This window comes from Oryctolagus cuniculus, chromosome 17 (assembly GCF_964237555.1).
Source record: "Oryctolagus cuniculus chromosome 17, mOryCun1.1, whole genome shotgun sequence".
In the NCBI taxonomy this organism is placed as follows: domain Eukaryota; kingdom Metazoa; phylum Chordata; class Mammalia; order Lagomorpha; family Leporidae; genus Oryctolagus; species Oryctolagus cuniculus.
Window position 1 is genome coordinate 13,574,275 of NC_091448.1, and position 19,413 is coordinate 13,593,687.

Here is a 19,413-nt window from a genome sequence, read left to right on the forward strand (position 1 = left end):
TAGGCGAGGAAGCTCCCCCATGCCGGGGAGCGGCCCCCAGCACTGATCCCTCTTATGCCCCCTTCTCTCCCTGCCGCCTTCTCTGAAAGGTACCGGCCCCTCCCTCGTGCATGCAGCAGGGGTCCCATTAGGGTTGGCACTCCCGCTGGATTTGCCCAGACCCCGCCTCAGGGACCCTCTTTCCCTACAGTAGCATGAAAGCAGCTGCAGAAGGAGTGAGCACGGCTGTGTATAAATAAAACTTTATTTAAAAAGCAGGTGCCAGCTCATGTCATTTGCCACCCACTAGAGCAGGGCGTTTGGCCTGGTACCTCTGCTGTGCTGTAGGATCAGAGTGGACTGCTCTAGCCTGTGGCTTCCTGAGACTTACAATCTGGACTCATTGTAGCTCCTTCCTCGTGTGTAATTACAATTCTAACAACAATTGGCACAGGCCAGCAGTGGGCCTGATTCCTGCCCAGCTTATCTTTCAGACCCTGTCTTCAGTGGGTTCCATGGTATTAGGACCTCCTGTGCTTTGAGGTCCATGGAGTGACAGTGGAGGTGGCTGGACGAAAAATTCCAAGAAAAGCATCAAGAGTGGCTCTGAAGAATTTGGGGAAGGTCCAAGAAGGCCAAGTTAGAGCACTCTCTGCTCTTTCCTGTGTGCACACAGCCAGAGGGAGGCCAGCAGGAAGCTGGCCTGTGCCACAGACGGCAAAGCACGTGCTCTCACGTGAAGTCAGAGGCACAGGTGCCTCTCCGTGTGGATGGTCAAGGCCACCGCAGAAGTAAATTCTGATGCCCAGGCTGGGGCCCGGAGGTCCCGAGTCGTCTTGTCGGGGAAGGACCCCACCCAGAGTTGCAAAGCCCTAGTTCCCACTTTGCATATCATGATGTTGGGGAGTGGTGTGGAAAAGGAAGGGAAAGGGAGAGGGGGCACGGGTTGGGGGGAGGTAAAGTGACCTGCCCCTGGGTCTTCAGTGTGGGGGTGTCAGCAAGGTGGCCTCCCAGATAGCGGGGGGCTTCCCATCGCTGTAACTGAATACCCAGTGCTGGGTGCTTGATAAAGAGAAGAGGCTGGTTTAGCTCATGGGTTTGGAGGTAGGAAGTCGTAACACTGTGGTGCCAGCTCTTGCAAGGTCCCCCTGGCTGCGTCACATCCGGGGAATAGCCTGTATGAGAGGGAGAGGTCACAGCGACACCGGGGAGAGAACCCACTGGTTTTCCACAAGGGGTGCTTCATCCCTTCGGAGGGCAGTTTGCCCAGTGACTTCCCATTAGGCTGTACCTCTTAAAGGTGCCACCACCTCTTAGCATCACCACCCAGGGATCCAAGCTTCCACGACAGGAAGCTTGGAGGGGGGTGCGGTGGGAAACCCTTGCAAGTCATGTCTAACCCCAGCAGGAAGAGTTCAGTGAAAACTGTTCATAGCCTGGAGTTCCGTTGCGCCTAAAACTTTGGGTCTGCTGCTTCGTTCTGGCGAGTTCAAGGCGCTCAGGAGCTCAGGGTTGAGCTCAGGCCTCTGTAACAGTCAAGGCTGGAAGCTGCATTAAGAGACGCGATGGTGCCCAGGCCTCACGTGTGCCGAGTTGAACGGCTGGCCCTGCTTGGTGTCCCCAGGTCCAGGGCGCAAGGCGGCCGTGCCTCAGCTTCTGCATTGCTGGCGAACACACAGCACCACGCACTAGTGGGCGAGAGCTGGACCCCCAGGATGGCTCTTGGCTATGGAGATAATTATCTGGGGTGGCTCTCAGCCTGCTGTGTGGACCTGTCTGTGAGCGTGATCACCTGTAATGATGATTCTCCAGACTCTGGAATTACAACAAGAGGTTTTACAAAGTTAGAGCGCAACTGCCCCCACCCCCACCCCACCTGTGAGCGCAGCTTAGGCAATGCTGGTCTTTCCACCAGACTCTGGCTACCCCTCTTCCAAAACAGCAAAGCTTGGAGACAGCGGCTTGCTGCCAACATCCAGGCCGAATCCGGGATCACCCGTCCCTTCCCCCTCCCCTGAGAGACTGCTGCTTGCTTGAGCCAATCTGTGATTTTATAGCAACAGCAAGAGCAGGGCCAGGCCTGGTTTTCTTGGGAGGGGAAGAGGTGGGGACAGCCACAGAGCCCTTGACTATCTCCCTTTAGGGGCTGGTGTGTCCTGCCACCCTCAGCATCACGGGTCACCCTGGCTGGCGCTGCCTTGGTGAGCTAAGGCTGGTGTTTGCCCAACGCTGCTCAATTAGGAGCCGCCCGAATGATCAATGAGGCTGGCCAGCCAAGCCCTCCACTGGCTGCCCGTGAAGCAGCCTCTGGCCGCCTCGCCCCCTCTCATCTCGACCTAGTGAGCAGCACTTGAGCTTGGCCCAGCCAGGGCTGACCCACGTCTGGCTAAAGGCTCTTCTGTGTCAGGCATCAACCTTGAGTCTCTGTGCTTGTCTCAGGTGCGGGGGCCATGGTGGACACTGCTCCTCCGCCAGCTCCACACACAGGACCCTGGGTCGGGGCTCTGTCTCGGAAGCAGGCGCGCGGCACTTATGCAAAAAAAAAAAAAAAAAAAAAAGCACATCACATAAAATTAACTGTTTAAAAAAAGCTGTTTTAAAGCGAATAGTTCATGAGCATCTAGAATATTTGCTGCATTACACAACCACCACCTCTGTCCAAAATATGCTCAGCCACCCAACAGGAGACCCCAGACCCGTGATTCGGGAGACCAGAAGTAATCAAGCCGTCAGCAGCGTTGGTTCCTTCGGATTCGTCCCAGGTCTCAGTTCAGGGCTTCCAGACACTGTCTTCTCCCGAAGTCATCGTCCTCCGTGCCTGTCTGTCTCTGAGTCTGGATTTCCCTTTTCTGCAAGGACACTGATCCTATTGGATGTGGCCCATCCCAATGACCTCTGTGGAGCCCCTGTTCCCCAAGGAGGTCTCATTCTGAGGTTGTGGGTGCCAGGACTGCGCCCCCTGAACGGTGAGACACACACTCTGCTCTGTGAGCAGTTTCAGACCTTTTGTCCTTTTTAGGGCTGAATAATATCCTATCGTATGGAAACGTTAATTTTTTGAGCACCAAGCCCAGAGCACCTGTTGGTGAAATCCGCACCTGCTGAGCAGACGTGCCCCCCCCATCATAGGCCCACGTGCCCGTCTGTGAAAGGTGGGCCTTGATCCCACAGGTAGAGCTCACAACCCTTCAATCCGAAAACTTCTTCCTGGGGTTGGCACTGTGGCGTAGTGGGTTAAGCCCTGCCTGCAGCGTTGACATCCCATATGGGTGGAGGTTTGAGTGTTGGCTGCTCCACTTCCTATCCAGCTCCCTACAAATGCGCCTGGGAAAGCAGTAGAAGATGACTCAAGTGCTTGGGCCCCTGCACCCGCGTGGGAGACCTAGGAGAGACTCCTGGCTCCTGGTTTTGGATCGGCCCAGCTCCAGCCATTGGGGCCATTTGGGGACTGAACCAGTGGATGAAAGATCTCTCTCTCTCTCTGCCTCTGCCTCTCCCTCTCTGTAACTCTGCCTTTCAAGTAAATAAATAAATTTACCAAGAAAAAAACCACTTCTTCCTGTTGTCCTCCTCCTTCCCATAAGAGCGTCCGTCTCTATGAGCAAAAGTGAGAGCCGTCCTGGGCCATCGGGAAGCCAGCTCACGCTTCTGAACCGGAAATTCGTGTTACAAATGGGTTTTCTCTTTGGGCTGCCTCTCTGCTCTTTCTCCTCCTGTCCCCCGCACCCCCTCCTCCCCTCAAGTGTGAGCACACACTCCCATTTAGAATGCAAACCCTCCTGGACGGGGCATGGAGCAGGCAGGAAGCACAGCCCTCTGCAGAGCCCCAGCCAGCTGCGCGCTCCCATTGTCATGGTTACTGGCCAGGTCCCTTGGGCTGGCCGTGGCCTAGAGGCTGTCCGAGCTTCTCCACGCTCCCCTCCCTGCACCTGCCCTCAGCGGGACCTGCCAGCTCTGGAACCAGCTGTCCCTGTGACTTGGAGGTCTCCTCTGCCCCCTCGATTTGAAATGGATTTCTCTCCTGGTGCATGTAAGAGGTCCGCCTCCCCGCTGGCCTGGGCTCTGGAACCAGAGTCCGCATGAGCTCAGGGCCCCTGGGGCCCCTTCTGCCTGCCACGGAGGCCTCGCGGCAATCCAACTGTGGGGGGGGGGGTGCAAGAGGGAGCATGGCCGGGTCGCGGAGTTCCGCCCCCTGACGCTGAGCAGACTCCGCCCTCCCGCAAACCTTCCCCCCCCCCCCCCCCCGCACCTCTATCAGCTTGCTTTGGCCACTCTGCAAGTCCCCTGGGGAAGAAATGCCTTCAGAGAGACAGGAAGGAGAGTGGGGTGGCTCAGAAGCGAGGGACCGACAGAAAGCGTCCCAGCAGCGTGGGAGTCGCTCGTCTTGGCCTTTTCGCGTGGCTCGCGGCGTGTGGGGCAGGAGAGGCTCCGCGCTGTTGGTGGAATTGGATGACAAGGAGCTCTGTACGCTGCCCCCGCACCTGAGACAAGCACAGAGACTCAAGGTTGATGCCTGACACAGAAGAGCCTTTAGCCAGACGTGGGTCGGCCCTGGCTGAGCCAAGCTCAAGTGCTGCTCACTAGGTCGAGATGAGAGGGGGCGAGGTGCCCAGAGGCTGATTCACGGGCAACCAGTGGAGGGCTTGGCTGGCCAGCCTCATTGATCATTCGGGCGGCTCCTGATTGAGCAGCGTTGGGCAAACACCAGCCTTAGCTCACCAAGGCAGCGCCAGGCAGGGTGACCCGTGATGGGTGTGGGGCGCGGCGTCCTCGTGGTGGGGCCTGGGCATCCAGGGCTTTTGGAAGCTTCCAGGTGATTCTGATGTCCAGCCGCCTTTGAGAGCTGCTCTTGCAGGGGACAGAGGCCTCCAGGAGTGGGGAATACCTTGAGAGAGGGGACAGAAGGCACTGGTGATGTCTTCCTCTGCACCCAGCAAAGGCATTCCCTGGGCAGCTAGAACACACCCTCGGCTCTCTCTGGCCCAGCCCCATAGGACGTCAGTACCATGGAACCCGGTGCGGGCAGAATGGGAGGGGCCTGCAGCACTCCCCCACGGGTGGGTAGCTGGCCACCTTGCGCCGGCTACCCCGGGGAGCGTTTGCCCGGGGCCTGTGCCGTGCTCCCGGGAGCAGGCTGCTTTTCGCTCCCCAGACCCCTTCGCAGAAAATGCTCCTGGCGTCGGCTGCCGGCCGGGCTGCAGTCGGAAGGGGACTTTCCAGGGCAGGCTGTGGGCTGACCTCTCCGTCTCTGTGTGCTTTGCAGTACAAAATTGGACAGCTGTACATGATCAGCAAGCACAGCCACGAGCAGAGCGACCGCGGAGAAGGGGTGGAGGTCGTGCAGAACGAGCCCTTCCAGGACCCGCACCACGGCAACGGGCAGTTCACCGAGAAGCGGGTGTACCTCAACAGGTGAGTCGTGGCACCGGAGCCGCCCGGTCCTGGCCCCACCACACAATGGAGGTAAAGGCGGGGAGCGTCTGGGATGAGAAGGATCCTGGAAAGTCATCGTGCACCTGCGGCGGCCGCCAATCTCGTCGCTTCCCAAACCAGAATCCCCTCGTGCTTCCTGCAAAGCAGGCCTTGCCTTTGGATCTGTCTCGGTGTTTGCTTTTTTTTTTTTTTTTAATTTATTTGAGAATCAAAGAGACAGAGAGACACAGACGGAGAATTCCGATCCGCTGGTCCCCTCCCCAAATGCGCACAACAACCAGGAGCCTGGAATACAATGCAGGTCTCTCACATGATGGCAGGAACCCAGTCACTGGAGCCGTCACCACTGTTGCCTCCTAAGGTTTGCACTGGCAGGAAGCTGGAGTCAGCAGCCCTGCTCATGTACCGCCCCCGGTACTCAGGTGTGGGAGCTGGGCATCTTAACTGCTAGGCTAAACACTCATTCCATTTACTACCAGGAAACCATTCAGGTATCTGCAAAGGAAATGACAAAACAGCCACCTGTGAGCAAGGCGACACTCCACCGATAGTACAGCTTCCGTTTCTCCAGTGACCCCCTCCTCCCCAGGGTGGAGCTCGCCAGTCCCCTCCTCCAGGGGTAAAGCATGAAGGGCTGGGGGCCGGCATGGACCGAGACCATCACGTCTGCTTTGCAAGATTATTCTTTAATTGCTTGCCTTTGTCATTGTCAATCAATGGCCTCATTGATTGACAGGGCTTGTCTGATCTCCCCACCCCATTCCCCCATCTAACCGTCTTCTTCCATCTGAGTCACAATGGTTGTAGTCAGATGCTGTGTGAGATGTGTTTTGTTGAAATGAAAGGTCTACGCCAGCAAGCCAGCATTCTATGAGCCTTTCCATGAATACGTTTCCCCTCACTTCTGGCCTCTCCGTGTTAGGACCTTATGTGGTTATTTAGCATGTATCCCCTACATGCTAGCTGGGCACTGCCACCGTGCCTTGGATCTAATCACAGGTTTCTGAGAGGGGTCATATCTAGATTCCTCCATTTTCACATTGGCTCTGCTCTCCAGCTGGCCAAAGTGGATTATTCCTTCTTGGTGGGAGACTTTGGGTGCTGTCATTGGGGTGGATGGAAGTCTCCCCTGGGAAGGCCTTGGCTGGATTAACACAGTGCATCGTGTGTTGTTTTTTAAAAACTTTTTTATTTAAGATGCAGAAAGAAAGGCACGGGGGGGGGGGGGGGACAGAGACACAGAGAATGCTCCCATTCATTGAGTCACTCCCCAGATGCCACCACAGGTAGGACCAGGCTGGGGTCAAAGCTGGACGAAGATCTCCCATGTGGGTGTCAAGAACTCAATGCTGCCTCCCAGGGTCTGCATTAGCAGGAAGCTGAAGTCGGGAGCCGGGGGCTGGGACTGCAACCTGGACACTCTGAAGCAGGACATAGGGGTTTTAATCAGTAGGCTAAAAGCCTGCAACCCAAACCACTGCATTTTTATCTGCATAAGGATGCCGTATGGGGGAATCCCTGAGTCACGACGAGATGCAAATGAGATTGATCCCATTCATCTATTAGTGGCTCTTGATTCCCAGAGCTTGGAGCTAGCCAGCTGCTGGTTTGCAGGAGGAGCTGGGCTCCGGGCCTGGCCTGGGGACAGTTTCCTTACAGGAATGGATTTCTTAGTCTGCTGCTTTGGCATTCCCAGCATGGAGAGTGTGAAGCAGGTTTCTCCTCCGGGATCACCTCTGCAGAGCTAGGAGAGGGCAGCAAGTGCAGCAGAGGAGAAACTGTGGAAAATTCCATTTCTTGGCAGACGGCTTCGTGCGCCTGGGTTATTGCCCGGGGAATGTTCCCCAAACACCAAAATCAAGAAAAATTTCAGAAGCTTTATAACTTTTCTTGAAACAGAATGAGAAGTGTCCAGCTGTCTCTTTCATGTCTGTTTTCTCCATCAGAATATATGGTATTTATTTTAAAGGAGAATCAGAAACATTAGTAAGAGGGAAATTTGTTATAAATAGAAAATGTGAACTTCCAGTAATAGTAACTAAAAAGATTAATGGGGACCCTCCCCCACTTCCTATGACAAACACAGGATGAAATAGCACAATATAAAGTTGAGCTCAAAACAAAGGCAGGGAGATCCTAAGGTACCTGGGATAAAGATAGAACTCAAATCAGAGTGGACAGCAGGCCAGCAATGCCAAGGAAAGCAGGGACTCTCAGAACACAGTGCAGGCCCTGGCGTCCATGGGCTGGGGTTGTCATGCCAATACGGTGACAGGAAGCGTGGCCTTGGGCCCACATGGATGGAGAATTGGAAATGAGAATCAGGCATAAAAATAGGTTTTACACAATCAAGGGCTGAAAGAGGTTATTACTCAGAGACCCACACTGCAAGAACTACTTAAAAATATACTTTAAGAAAGAGGAAATTGGAGGCTGGCATTGTGGTGCAGCAAGTAAAACTGCTGCTTACAACTCCAGCATCCAATATTGAAGTGCCTGCTGGAGTCCTGGCTGCTCCACTTCTGATGCAGCTCCCTGCTAATGTGCCTGGGGAAGCAGTGGAGGCTGGCCCGAGTACCTGGAAAGCAGTGGAGGCTGGGCCGAGCACCTGGAAAGCAGTGGAGGATGGCCCGAGTACCTGGGCCCCTGCTGCCCACGTGGGAAACCAAGATGGAGTTCCAGGCTCCTGGCTTCACTGTGGTCCATCCCTGACTAGGGTGGCCATTTAGGAAGTGAACTAGAACATGGAAGATTCTCTCTCTCTCTCTCTCTCTCTCTCTCGGTGTGTGTGTGTCTCCTCCTCTCTGTTGTTCTTTCAAATAAATAAATAAGCCTTTTTTAAAAATGGTAAATAGCATAAATTGTGATGGTAACGTCAATCAAAATGTCAGATAGTCGCTGTTCCACTTAACCTTGCAGCTAGGGGTGACCATGTGACCCAACTCTGGCCAATGAGATGTAAGATTTTCCTCCCTGATAGTAAGAGACCGATGTTCTAGAGGGATGTGCTCAGTTTATAAGAAAGGGGGAGGGACTGGGGAGTGCCTGCTGGGAAGACAGTGAACAGTGCCTTCCACATGAATCTTGGTAACAAAACTGGACAGAAGCGGTACAAAAAGTAAAGTCATAGACCCATCCATAGACCAATCTTAATTAAGAACGTAGGCATCAAGATCCTAAATGAAACCCTCTCAAATCCAAAACTCTGGAGTATAATAACAATAATAATGACCTAATCAGATTTGTCCCTGAAATTAATTCAGTTAACATTGAACACATCTCTCTACATATTAGTCCACAGTTAAGTCGGGAACACAATCAGGATCCTTGTTATCACCTCTTCTAGCTAACACTGTATGAAGGTCCAAGCTAATGCACAGAAACAAGAAAGTAAAAGAAGAAACAGAATCATGATTTGCAGGCAACGTGATTGTCTGATAGAAATTTCTGGCTTTCCAGGCAGCTGCGAACATTGAGATTAGAATTCATCCAGATTGCTGGATGTGAATCCATGTACAGAAATGAGCAGCATCATCACACAGCAGGAACAATCATTTTCAGTTTACAGCAGGAAAATGTCTTTTAAAAAATTTTCCACAGAAAAAGAAGCTGAAGAGTCCCCAGGAATAAATCTACAAGATATGCAAAATCTTTTTGGAGAAAAATGTGAAACATTTGTGCAGGACATTTTAAAGGTTCTAGACAAAGGGCAAGATATACCATATTCATAGATGGGAAATGCTGTGTTATAAAGTTGCCATCAATTTTCAAATCAATCTGTAAATTTATGCAAATATAATTAAAATGCCAACAGTATTTTTTTAAACAGAGCTGGAGAAGGTAACCCTAAAATTCACATGAACAGTTTTGAAACGTTGAGTAAATAGGAATGACTTACCCTACCAGACACCATGACTGTTTATAAAGGTACTGAAATTGAGGCAGTAGGGTATTAGACCAGAGGTAGATAAATTCATGAGACAAAAAAGCCCCCAGATAGACCCAAGTTGTTATCAGTGCTTGGTGTTTAACAGAGCTGGCATAAAAAATTAGTGGGGAAAAACAAACTTCAGCATATGATATAGAGTTGATTGAGTTTTAATTAGAAAACAACTAAATGTCCACTGATTCCATTCACAAAAATAAATTCCAGATTGATTAAAGACCTAAATGTGAAAAAAAATAGAAGAAAATACATTTATTATTAGGAGAATAGGATGGAACTGATTAAAAAAAAAACTAGAAGAAAATACATTTATTATTTGGAGAATAGGATGGAACTGATTAAATAAGACATAAAGAAATAGACTGGTGAACGTTATCATGTTAAAAGTAATAGCTCTCTGCCCCCTGTCGCCACCTTGCACAGTAAGCTTAGGTCCTAAAGAAGAAGTGTTTTTAGTTCCCTTTCCATAGGCTTAAACCAGTTTCATCACTTTATCATATAAGAGGCTGTTGGCATATTTGGAAGAGTATAGGCACATGTCACAGAGCCAGAGAGATCAATGATTTAGCAGGAGAGAAAGAAAAAATGTATGTGTGACAACTATGGATAAATAAGATGAATTCTATAATCAAAACCAAAGCCATTCCCTCGTAGTTGTATCCTGGAGCCACTGCAACTTGACTTCTGCCCCCAACAGACAGGGTCATGAGGTTGCCGTGGCGGAATTCAACACAGCATTTGTTATGGCTGATGCCGAACAACTGACTGCACAGGTTTTGGAGGGAATCTTTTAAATTAATATTTTAAAAGACACAGAGATCTCCTATCTGCTGGTTCACTCTCCCAAATTCCCTTGACTGTCAGAGAGCCTGGAACTCAAACTGGGTCTCCCACATGGGTAGCAGGAACGCAAGTACTTAAGCCATCACCTGCTGCCTCCCCGGGTGTACACTTGCAGGAAGTTGGAATAAGGGTTGGAGCCAGGACTTGACCCCAGGTGCTCCAGTATGGTACACGGCTGTCCCAAGTGGTGTCTTAACCACTTTGCCAAACGCTCACCCCTGGAGGGAGTTTTTATATAAGTGAGACACTGTCCTTGTCTTCTGGTCAAAGTCACGTCCAAGGCTGGTCAGACCCAGCATTTGTGAGTCCATCTGTCCATCTGTGAGTGTCCAGAGGAGAGTGGGTCCTGGGAGATGGACTGGCAGTAGCTACAATGTTTCCAGTGCCCACTTAATAACTTACATTATTAAATGTCATTGTCCCATGAACCCGAATTCATGAGCTGGCAAAATGTGTGGATTCTCTTCCTTCCATCAGTCTATATGAGAAACCAAATCACATTCATAAATGGCTGCATTGATTTATTCCCCAAAGTAACTATTGGAGGCACTGGAAATACTCAAAGCCTGTGTAGTTAGTTAATGTGAAAACCAGAAAACTGTTCAATGGGAAGTTAAGTTTCAACACTGATGATTATCACCAAGCAAACAAAGGTAGCCCCAGCATCCGTCTCTCCATGATCGATCCACCTGGCAGGTGTGTGAGTTACCTATGGGGGCTAAGTCGGGGCCTCAGTTGCCGCTTCTGTCCTGAGCGAAAAAGATATTTCGCAGAGTGGTGTCAGGGACCCACAGAATGATCTGGAGCGTTAAGAGTGGGCAGGAATCGAAGCAGCTCCAGATGTTAATGATGACAACATCTTCAAGCAGCACGAGGCTTCATTCTGCCACCCTGCCACGCACGCACACATGTCTGCTTCCCCCAGCCATCAACGCCACAGCTGCTGTGGGTGGCTCTGAGTTGTTCCCTTTGTCTTTCCATCACGTGTTCCAAATTCCCAAACACAAGCATCCACGGAGTTCCCAGACCACGCCTGACACCCAGGCTTGGGGAGCGGGACTCCAGCCTGTTTTGCATCACTTGTTTCCCACGGCAGCAGCTAGCAGGTGGGTTGCAGTCTCTCCTCGTAGCCCTGAGACTCCCTGTGCCCTGCTGGTTGTAGCTGGGCGGTGGGTATCAAGTTTGACCTCCTTGTGGTTTTGATGTGTGTGCTTCTCTAAGGACTCAGGATGTTCTGTTGGTCCTAGGTCCTTTGTATATCCTATTTGGAAAAACATCAATTCAAATCCTTTACCAATTTTTAAAATAGATATAATATCCTTTTACAATGCAGTTGATCGGGGACCAGCGCTGTAGCACAGCAGGTTAAAGCCCCGGCCCCCAGCGCCGACATCCCATGTGTCCCAGCTGCTCCACTTGTGATCCAGCTCTCTGCTATGGCCTGGGAAAGCAGTAAAAGATGGTCCAAGTCCTTGGGCCCTTCACCCATGTGGGAGACCCAGAAAAAGATCCTGGCTCCTGGCTCCTGGCTCCTGGCTCCTGATCAGCTCAGCTCTGGCTGTTGCAGTCATTTGGGGAGTGAACACAGCAGATGGAATGTCGCTCCCCCTCTCGCGTAGGAACGACACTAGACCCTGCGCTGTTCTCTTTGCCCGGCCCTTCCCGGGTTGGCTGCCGGCCCCCCGCCTCCGCGGAGGGGCCGGAGGGGCGGCACCCCAGCCGCTTTCCCCGCCTCCACGGAGGAGCGGCACACCGCCGGCCGGCTCTCTCGGGGGCTGCTCAGATGTTCCTCAGATGTTGCCTGGTGCATGTTGTCTCTCTCCTCCTTTATAGTCCTCTTCCACCAATCCCAACTCTGCTACCCACACGCCGAGCACGCTGCTCTCTTCCAATCAGGAGCAGGATCAGCTCCTGCAGCTCATCAGTCAAATTGGCGAGGCAGCTGTGTAGAAGTTGTTTGGTGTCGCTCAGCGCCATATTGTGGGAGATCAGAGGCATAGAGTTAGTCTTAGTTCCAGTAATTTAGTCTAGTCTCAGTTGCTCCCCACAATGGAAGACTTCTCTCTCTCTGAATCTACCTCTCTCTGTAACTCTGTCTTTCAAATAAATAAAATAAAATTTTTTTTGAAAAAAAAAAAATGCAGTTGATTGGGGCTGGTGCTGTGGCACAGCAGGTTAAGCCGCTATCTGTAGGTGCCAGTTCGAGTCCTGGCCAATTCATTTCTAATCCAGCTCCTTGTTAATGCACCTGGGAAAGCAGCAGAGGGTGGTCCAAGTGCTTGGGCCCCTACACCCACATAGGAGGCCCGGAAGAAGCTCCCTGTGCCTGGCTTCGGATTGGCCCTGCTCCAGCCATTGCAACCATTTTGGGAGTGAACCAGCAGATAGAAGATCTCTCTCTCTCTCTCTCTCTCTCTCTCTCTGCCTCTCTCCCTCCCTCCCTCCCTCCCTCTCTGCCTCTCCCTCTCTCTCTCTGTAACTCTGCCTCTCAAATAAATAAATCTTTTTAAAGCAAATGCAATTGATCCTGTTATTACTGACCTCTTATTTCCCTGAGATTGTGAGGTTGCTTTCTCCTTTGACCTTCCCCGCAGAGTCTGACACACTGTTGGTGCATTTTGGTAATTTGGTGTATCTGAACTAATGTGTTGCTGCATGTACATTGGTCCCAACATGATCGTCCATTTGGTTGTTGACCTTGGTCTTTCGATCCAGTTCAGTTAGCCAAATAAATGGTCATTCTGAGTTGTTCTTAAAAACTCCCAGGTTCAATTAGCATCCGGGGGAAGAGGCAAATACTAATCAAACACTCGATAGTGCTTCTAAATAAAACCTGTCACCCAGAAACGTAGGAAGGTGGGCTTTTCTCTTGTCACCTTCTATTTCCACTCCATCTGTAGCATCCCTCCCAAGCCTCCCCACCGAAGCCCGGGAAAGGAGGGATTGGGGCTGGGGAGTGGAGGGGCACTGGGCCTATTTTTAGGCTTGTTTTTCAGCCGTGAAGTGTCATGTTCGTCCCCCCTCGGCTGCTGGATTAATTAGGCTGTGCTGGCAGCTGCCAGTCAGGGAGGGCTGCCAGCTCCTCGTGGTGATTCTGCTCAGAGAGCAGCTCTTGCCTTCCACGCAATCCCTCTGGACCTCTGGTGGCTCTGGGTGGGAGAGGGTAACGCGGCCGTATGCCGTGAACCCCTTTTCACTGGGCATGCACAGACGCCTGTGGGCTCCCTCACCCTCCAGCTCATTGGCAGGACCTCATAGCTATGGCTTGGGCGTCTCTTCCCTGATTTTACTTCCTGTCCCCCCAGCCCTCCCAGAACTGCTGAGCAAATCCAGGCCATCACCTGGATCTTCCCCACAGCCAACTCTGTGCCCAGCGCTCGTTAGCCTAGGGAGAGCCCACGCCCAGGTACCAGGTGGCTGAGTCAGTGCCAGGGCCATAGATTCCGACCTCACAGCTTCTTCCCATGCTGGTTTCAGAGTCTTTGTGGTTGTTACTGACTTCGGGACAGAGACAGTCTTCACTCGGTCCAAATGTACTGCCCTGTGCCAGGCACTGTTCAAGTGCAGAGGATGCAGGGGGGAACAGAACGAAGATCCCTGGCCTGGTGGGACTGGCATTCTAGGAGGGAGAGACAGAGCACGCAGTCACTGTCAGTAAGGACTGTGGCCATGTTAGACTATGTAAGGTTTGTGCTATATCAGTAAACACGTACGACTTATATAGGGGGAAGACACATATTATTTTAGAAGGTGATAGAGCTATGGGAAAGTACTAGTGCATGGGAGGGCTTCCTTCCCAAAAGACTTTCAGCTCATGTGACTCTACCCTGTGCACGTCTCAGTCTTTTAAGAACACCCCAGGGGGCCGGCACTGTGGCATAGCGCATAAAACCACTGCCTGGTTGAGATCTTAGAGGGCATCCGACCAAGTGGCGTTCTCCACCCTGGTTCTGACAGATGCTGCTGGTGGGAATGGCCCGCTCCCCGGGAGCTCCCCAGCACCCCGGCCACGATATAAGCAAAGCCTTCCAAGAAGCTGTCCATGGCAGCTCCCCGTTCCCAGAACTGTGTCTCTAAGTAGGTGGCGGACGTGGTGAGGCCTCTGTGCTAGGTCATTGACAGGTCTGGATCAGCTCTGGCCTGGGAACTCTGCTTGCCTCTTCACTGGCCTGTAAATAATTATATTCAGAGCACACCGAGAAGCCCAGCCTGAGCAGCCACTTAGAAGATGAATCGGAGCAGCTAAAGAAGAAGTTTAAAGACCTCAGAAATTTCTGTATCTAGAACTGCATAGGAGCGATTGGTTGTTATCAACCAATTGTCCAGGGCCAGATTTTGGCCCAAAGAGGAAAGTGAAGATAGTGGGTCCTATTTAAGTGGAGCTGCAGTTAGTTAAGCATAATCTCAATGTGGAAAGTGGCAGGTAGCAGGTGCACTGTTTAGGAGAAAAATCCCAGGACTGTTTTTCAGCTGGGAATGTGGGTCCTAAACTTCCAGTCAAGACCATCCCGACTCTGACTCCTGCTGCGAAAATGAAATGAGACCCCATTTAGATTCCATTTGGCCTAATGACATGCAGTTCCTCCTGCAGCAGATCCCAGAGCAGCGTAAACTGCCATGTGAGATTTGGTGCCCAGGGGTGTGGAGTGATAATCTGGACAGGGAAGCACCAGAAACTTCTAATGGTGAGACCATGCAGTTTTCCGATTTGGAAGCTCCTGCTGAAGTAGATAATTACCCATCCCCTGAGACCAGCTCCCATTGCACCTGCCCCTAGATCCCCTAGCTGTGGTTTAGGGGACCTGAGGAGTGTAGACAACGAGAGAGATCCATCAGGCTTCTCAACCCCGTTACTGCCACGCGTGTTTTGTGCCGAGGCTGCCTGTGCATAGTGTGGTACTGAACAGCGTCCCTGGCCTCTACTATTTTTTTTTTTTTTTTGACAGGCGGAGTGGACAGTGAGAGAGAGCTAGAGAAAGGTCTTCCTTTTTGCTGTTGGTTCACCCTCCAATGGCCGCCGTGGCCGGCGTGCTGCAGCTGGTGCACCGCGCTGATCTGATGGCAGGAGCCAGGTACTTATCCTGGTCTCCCATGGGGTGCAGGGCCCAAGTACTTGGGCCATCCTCCACTGCACTCCCGGGCCACAGCAAAGAGCTGGCCTGGAAGAGGAGCAACCGGGACAGAATCTGGCGCCCTGACCGGGACTAGAACCCGGTGTGCCGGCACCGCAAAGCAGAGGATTAGCCTAGTGAGCTGCACCGCCGGCCTCTACTATTTAAAGGTAGACACACAGATGGAGATCAATTTATCTATATCCTGTCTATCGGTTCACTCCCCAGATATCCGTAATAGCTGATGCTGGGCCAGGCCAAAGCCAGGAGCCAGGAACTCAATTAGATTTTCCACAAGGGTGACACAGAACCTGACTATTGAAGCCATCACCTGCTGGTCCCAAGATGTGCATTAGCTGGAAGCTGGAATTGGGCGCAGAGGTGGGAACTGAGCCCAGGCATTCCAATATGGGATACAGGTGTCACACAGAGTGTCTTTACCACGCCAAGTGCCTGCCCCGATACTCAAGTTTAAAAATCAGAAACCAAGTATTTTGAAAAGCCTCTCTTTGGGAGGCATTGACAGAGACATCGAGGGGAGTCTGATGCAGGTGAGGTGTCATCCAAGTCAGCGCATTTTCAGATTCCTGAGAGGTTTTAGTTTTGTCCCTCCCCTTCCTCCATGCCTCCAGAGCCTGCGCTGTGGGGTGCCAGGCCATTGGGACGTTTGATCCTGGCCCATGTGTGGACTGCTGACCCCACTCAAGCTTGCTGCCTTTCTAAAGGCAGGCTCTTGTTTAAGACCTGGCCGTGAGCTTGAGTGATGGGCTTTATTATTATTTTTTCAGAATTGTAGGCTGTGTGACAGTGCACACCACGAAAGTGACAGCAACCACGGGAACTCATTTAATTCTATTCTCCTTTGTAAGCCCGACAAATGATTGCTGCAGGGAAAAATAAATGTTACTTTCTCAGAGATACTTTTAAGAATCATGATTCAAAATTGAGGACCAAGAGAAGGTCTTCTGGGATTTTTTTTTTTTTTAATCTGTAAATCAGGGCAAATGTTTGGCCTAGCAGCTGAGACAGGTTAGGAGGGCCGTGTCCCACATCAGAGTGCCTGAGCTGACCCTCAGTTCCACTCCTGCTAATGCAGACCCTGGGAGGCGGGCGTGATGGTGCAATGGCTGCGTGCCTGCCACTCACCTGGGAGACCTGGATTGAGCTCCTGGCTCCCGGCTTCCGTGCTGGCCCAGTCACAGGTTCTGGGAATGAACCAGGGGATGTGTGTCTGTCTGTCTGCCTCTCAAAGAAAGAAAGGAAATTTAGAGTAGCACAGAACTTGTTGCAAACATCTTACACACCTTCCAGTAGAGGACTTGTACCAGAAGGGTCTCCTTGCCAGACTAAGTGGAACAGAGAGGTCACCTGGAATCCCAGCTGCTGTCCTAAGAGATTGTGCGTCTCTGGGCCTCTCACTGGAAAACATGGTTGATCATAGCACCACGCATACTGCACAGGTTGCAGCTCAACTTAGAAATGTAGAATCTGAGGCCGGCGCCGCGGCTCACTAGGCTAATCCTCCGCCTTGCAGCGCCAGCACACCAGGTTCTAGTCCCGGTCGGGGCGCCGGATTCTGTCCCAGTTGCCCCTCTTCCAGGCCAGCTCTCTGCTGTGGCCAGGGAAGGCAGTGGAGGATGGCCCAGGTCCTTGGGCCCTGCACCCCATGGGAGACCAGGATAAGTACCTGGCTCCTGCCATCAGATCAGTGTGGTGTGCTGGCCGCGGCGGCCATTGGAGGGTGAACCAACGGCAAAGGAAGACCTTTCTCTCTCTCTCTCTCTCTCTCTCTCTCTCTCACTGTCCACTCTGCCTGTCAAAAAAAAAAAAAAAAGTAGAATCTGAAGTCCTGAATGTCCAGTGTGAATGAAAATTTGCCGATTTTTTTTCTTCCTTACAGAAAATGGCTGCTTTTTTTTCCTCCAAAGAAACCTTTTATTTAATGAATACAAATTTCATAAGTACAACTTTAGGAATATAGTAATTCTTCCCCTCATACCTGCCCTCCCACCCCATGTCCTCCTCCCTCTCCCATTCCCAGTCCCATTCTCCGTTAAGAGATTAACTTTATACATAAAATTAACTTTATACATAAAAGACCATCTCTATACTAAGTAAAGATTTCAACAATTTGCACACACACACACACACAGAACAAGTTTTACAGTTAATTCTCATAATACAACTCATTGAAGACAGAAGTCCAGCATGGGAAGTAAGTGCACAGAGACTCCTGTTGTTAATTTAACAATTAACACTCTTATGTGTGACATCAGTGACCACCTGAGGCTCTTGACATGAGCTGCCTAGGCTATGGATGCCTTTTGAATCCACAAATTCCGTCAGTATTTAGACAAGGCCATAAGCAAAGTAGAAGTTCTCTCCTACCTTCAGAGAAAAGTATATCCTTCTTTGATGGCCACTTGATTCCACTGGGGTCCCTCTCACAGAGATCCTTCATGTAGAACATTTTTTTTTTTTGCCACAGGATCTAGGCTTTCCATACCTGAAGTGCTTTCATGGGCTTTTCAGCCAGACCAGAATGGCCTTAAGGGCTGATTCTGAGGTCAGAGTGCTATTTAAAGCAGTGTCATTCTATGAGTCTGTTGTGTACACTGCTTCCCATGTTGGAACATTCTCTCCTTTTTAATTCCACCTATTATTATTACCAGATACTTCATCTTATTTATGTTCCCTTTAACACTTAATTCTATCTATATGATCACTTTAACACTTTTTTTTTTTTTTGACAGGCAGAGTTAGTGAAAGAGAGACAGAGAGAAAGGTCTTCCTTCCCAAATGGCCGCTACGGCCAGCACACTGCACCAACCCAAAGCAAGGAGCCAGGTGCTTCCCCCTGGTCTCCCATGCGGATGCAGGGCCCAAGCACTTGGGCCATCTTCCACTGCCTTCTCGGGCCACAGCAGAGAGCTGGCCTGGAAGAGGAGCAACCGGGACAGAATCTGGCACCCCAACTAGGACTAGAACCTGGGGTGCCAGCGCCGCAGGCCGAAGATTAGCCAAGTGAGCCACGGCACCGGCCATTTAACACTTAATATGGTCACATTAACACTTAAGATGGCATTTTTACCACCCAGCTTAATGGGATTTGGGGTCCCATGGCAAGTTTTTAAACTGTACCCTTAGAAGTAAGTCTGTAGGAATGTATGCAGAAATATACAGCTTTACAGTTTTGAGCTTCCTCCTCCTTCTCTTATTCCCACTATTATTTTTTATGGAGATCTATTTTCAATTGATTTTATACATATATGATTAACTGTTAAGTAAAGTGTTCAACAAATAGTAAGAATAAGAGAAAAAACCCTGTTCCTCGACAGTCAAGACAAGAGCTGTTCAAGTCATTGCTTCTCAAAGTATCAATTTCACTGCTACAGGTTTCCTTTTAGGTGCTCTGTTAGTTATCACAGATCAGGGAGAATGTATGGTATGTCCCATTGGGACTGGCTTATTTCACTAAGTATGATGTTTTCCAGATTCATCCATTTGACCAGATTTCATTTTTTTAAATCACTGTGCGGTATTCCATAGAGTATATATCCCATAATTTCTTTATCCAATCTTCAGTTGATGGGCATTTAGGCTGATTCCATGTCTTAGCTATTGTGAATTGAGTTGTAATAAACATGAGGGTGCTGATAATTCTTTTATTTGCTGATTTCATTTCCCACGAGTGGGATGGCTGGGTCATATGGTAGATCTGTGTCCAGATTTCTGAGATATCTCCAAACTGTCTTCCATAGTGGTTTTACCAGTGTACATTCCCACCACCAGTGGATTAGGATACCTTTTCCCCTACTTCCTTGCCAGTATTTGTTGTTTGTTGATTTATGTATGAGAGCCATTCTAACTGGGGTGAGGTGAAATTTCATTGTGGTTTTGATTGGCATGTCCCTGATGGCTAGTGATCCTGAACATTTTTTCATGTGTCTGTTGGCCATTTGGATTTCTTCTTTTGAAAAATGTCTGTTTAAGTCCTTTCCCATTTCGTAACTAGGTTGTTTATTTTGTTTTTTGTGGAGTTTCTTGATCTCTTTATATATTCTGGTTATTAATCCTTTATCAGTTGCATAGTTTGCAAGT

General features: G+C 50.5%; 1 protein-coding gene across 1 annotated transcript in view; it reads left to right on the forward strand.

The window, feature by feature from the left end:
- The window catches only part of PITPNC1 (phosphatidylinositol transfer protein cytoplasmic 1), a 277,922-nt gene that overhangs the window by 123,186 nt on the left and 135,323 nt on the right, over nt 1–19,413 (forward strand). The window contains exon 2 of the mRNA XM_070060432.1: nt 5,243–5,391. Coding sequence (XP_069916533.1) covers nt 5,243–5,391 — 149 coding nt within the window. The remainder of the gene's footprint in view (nt 1–5,242; nt 5,392–19,413) is intronic.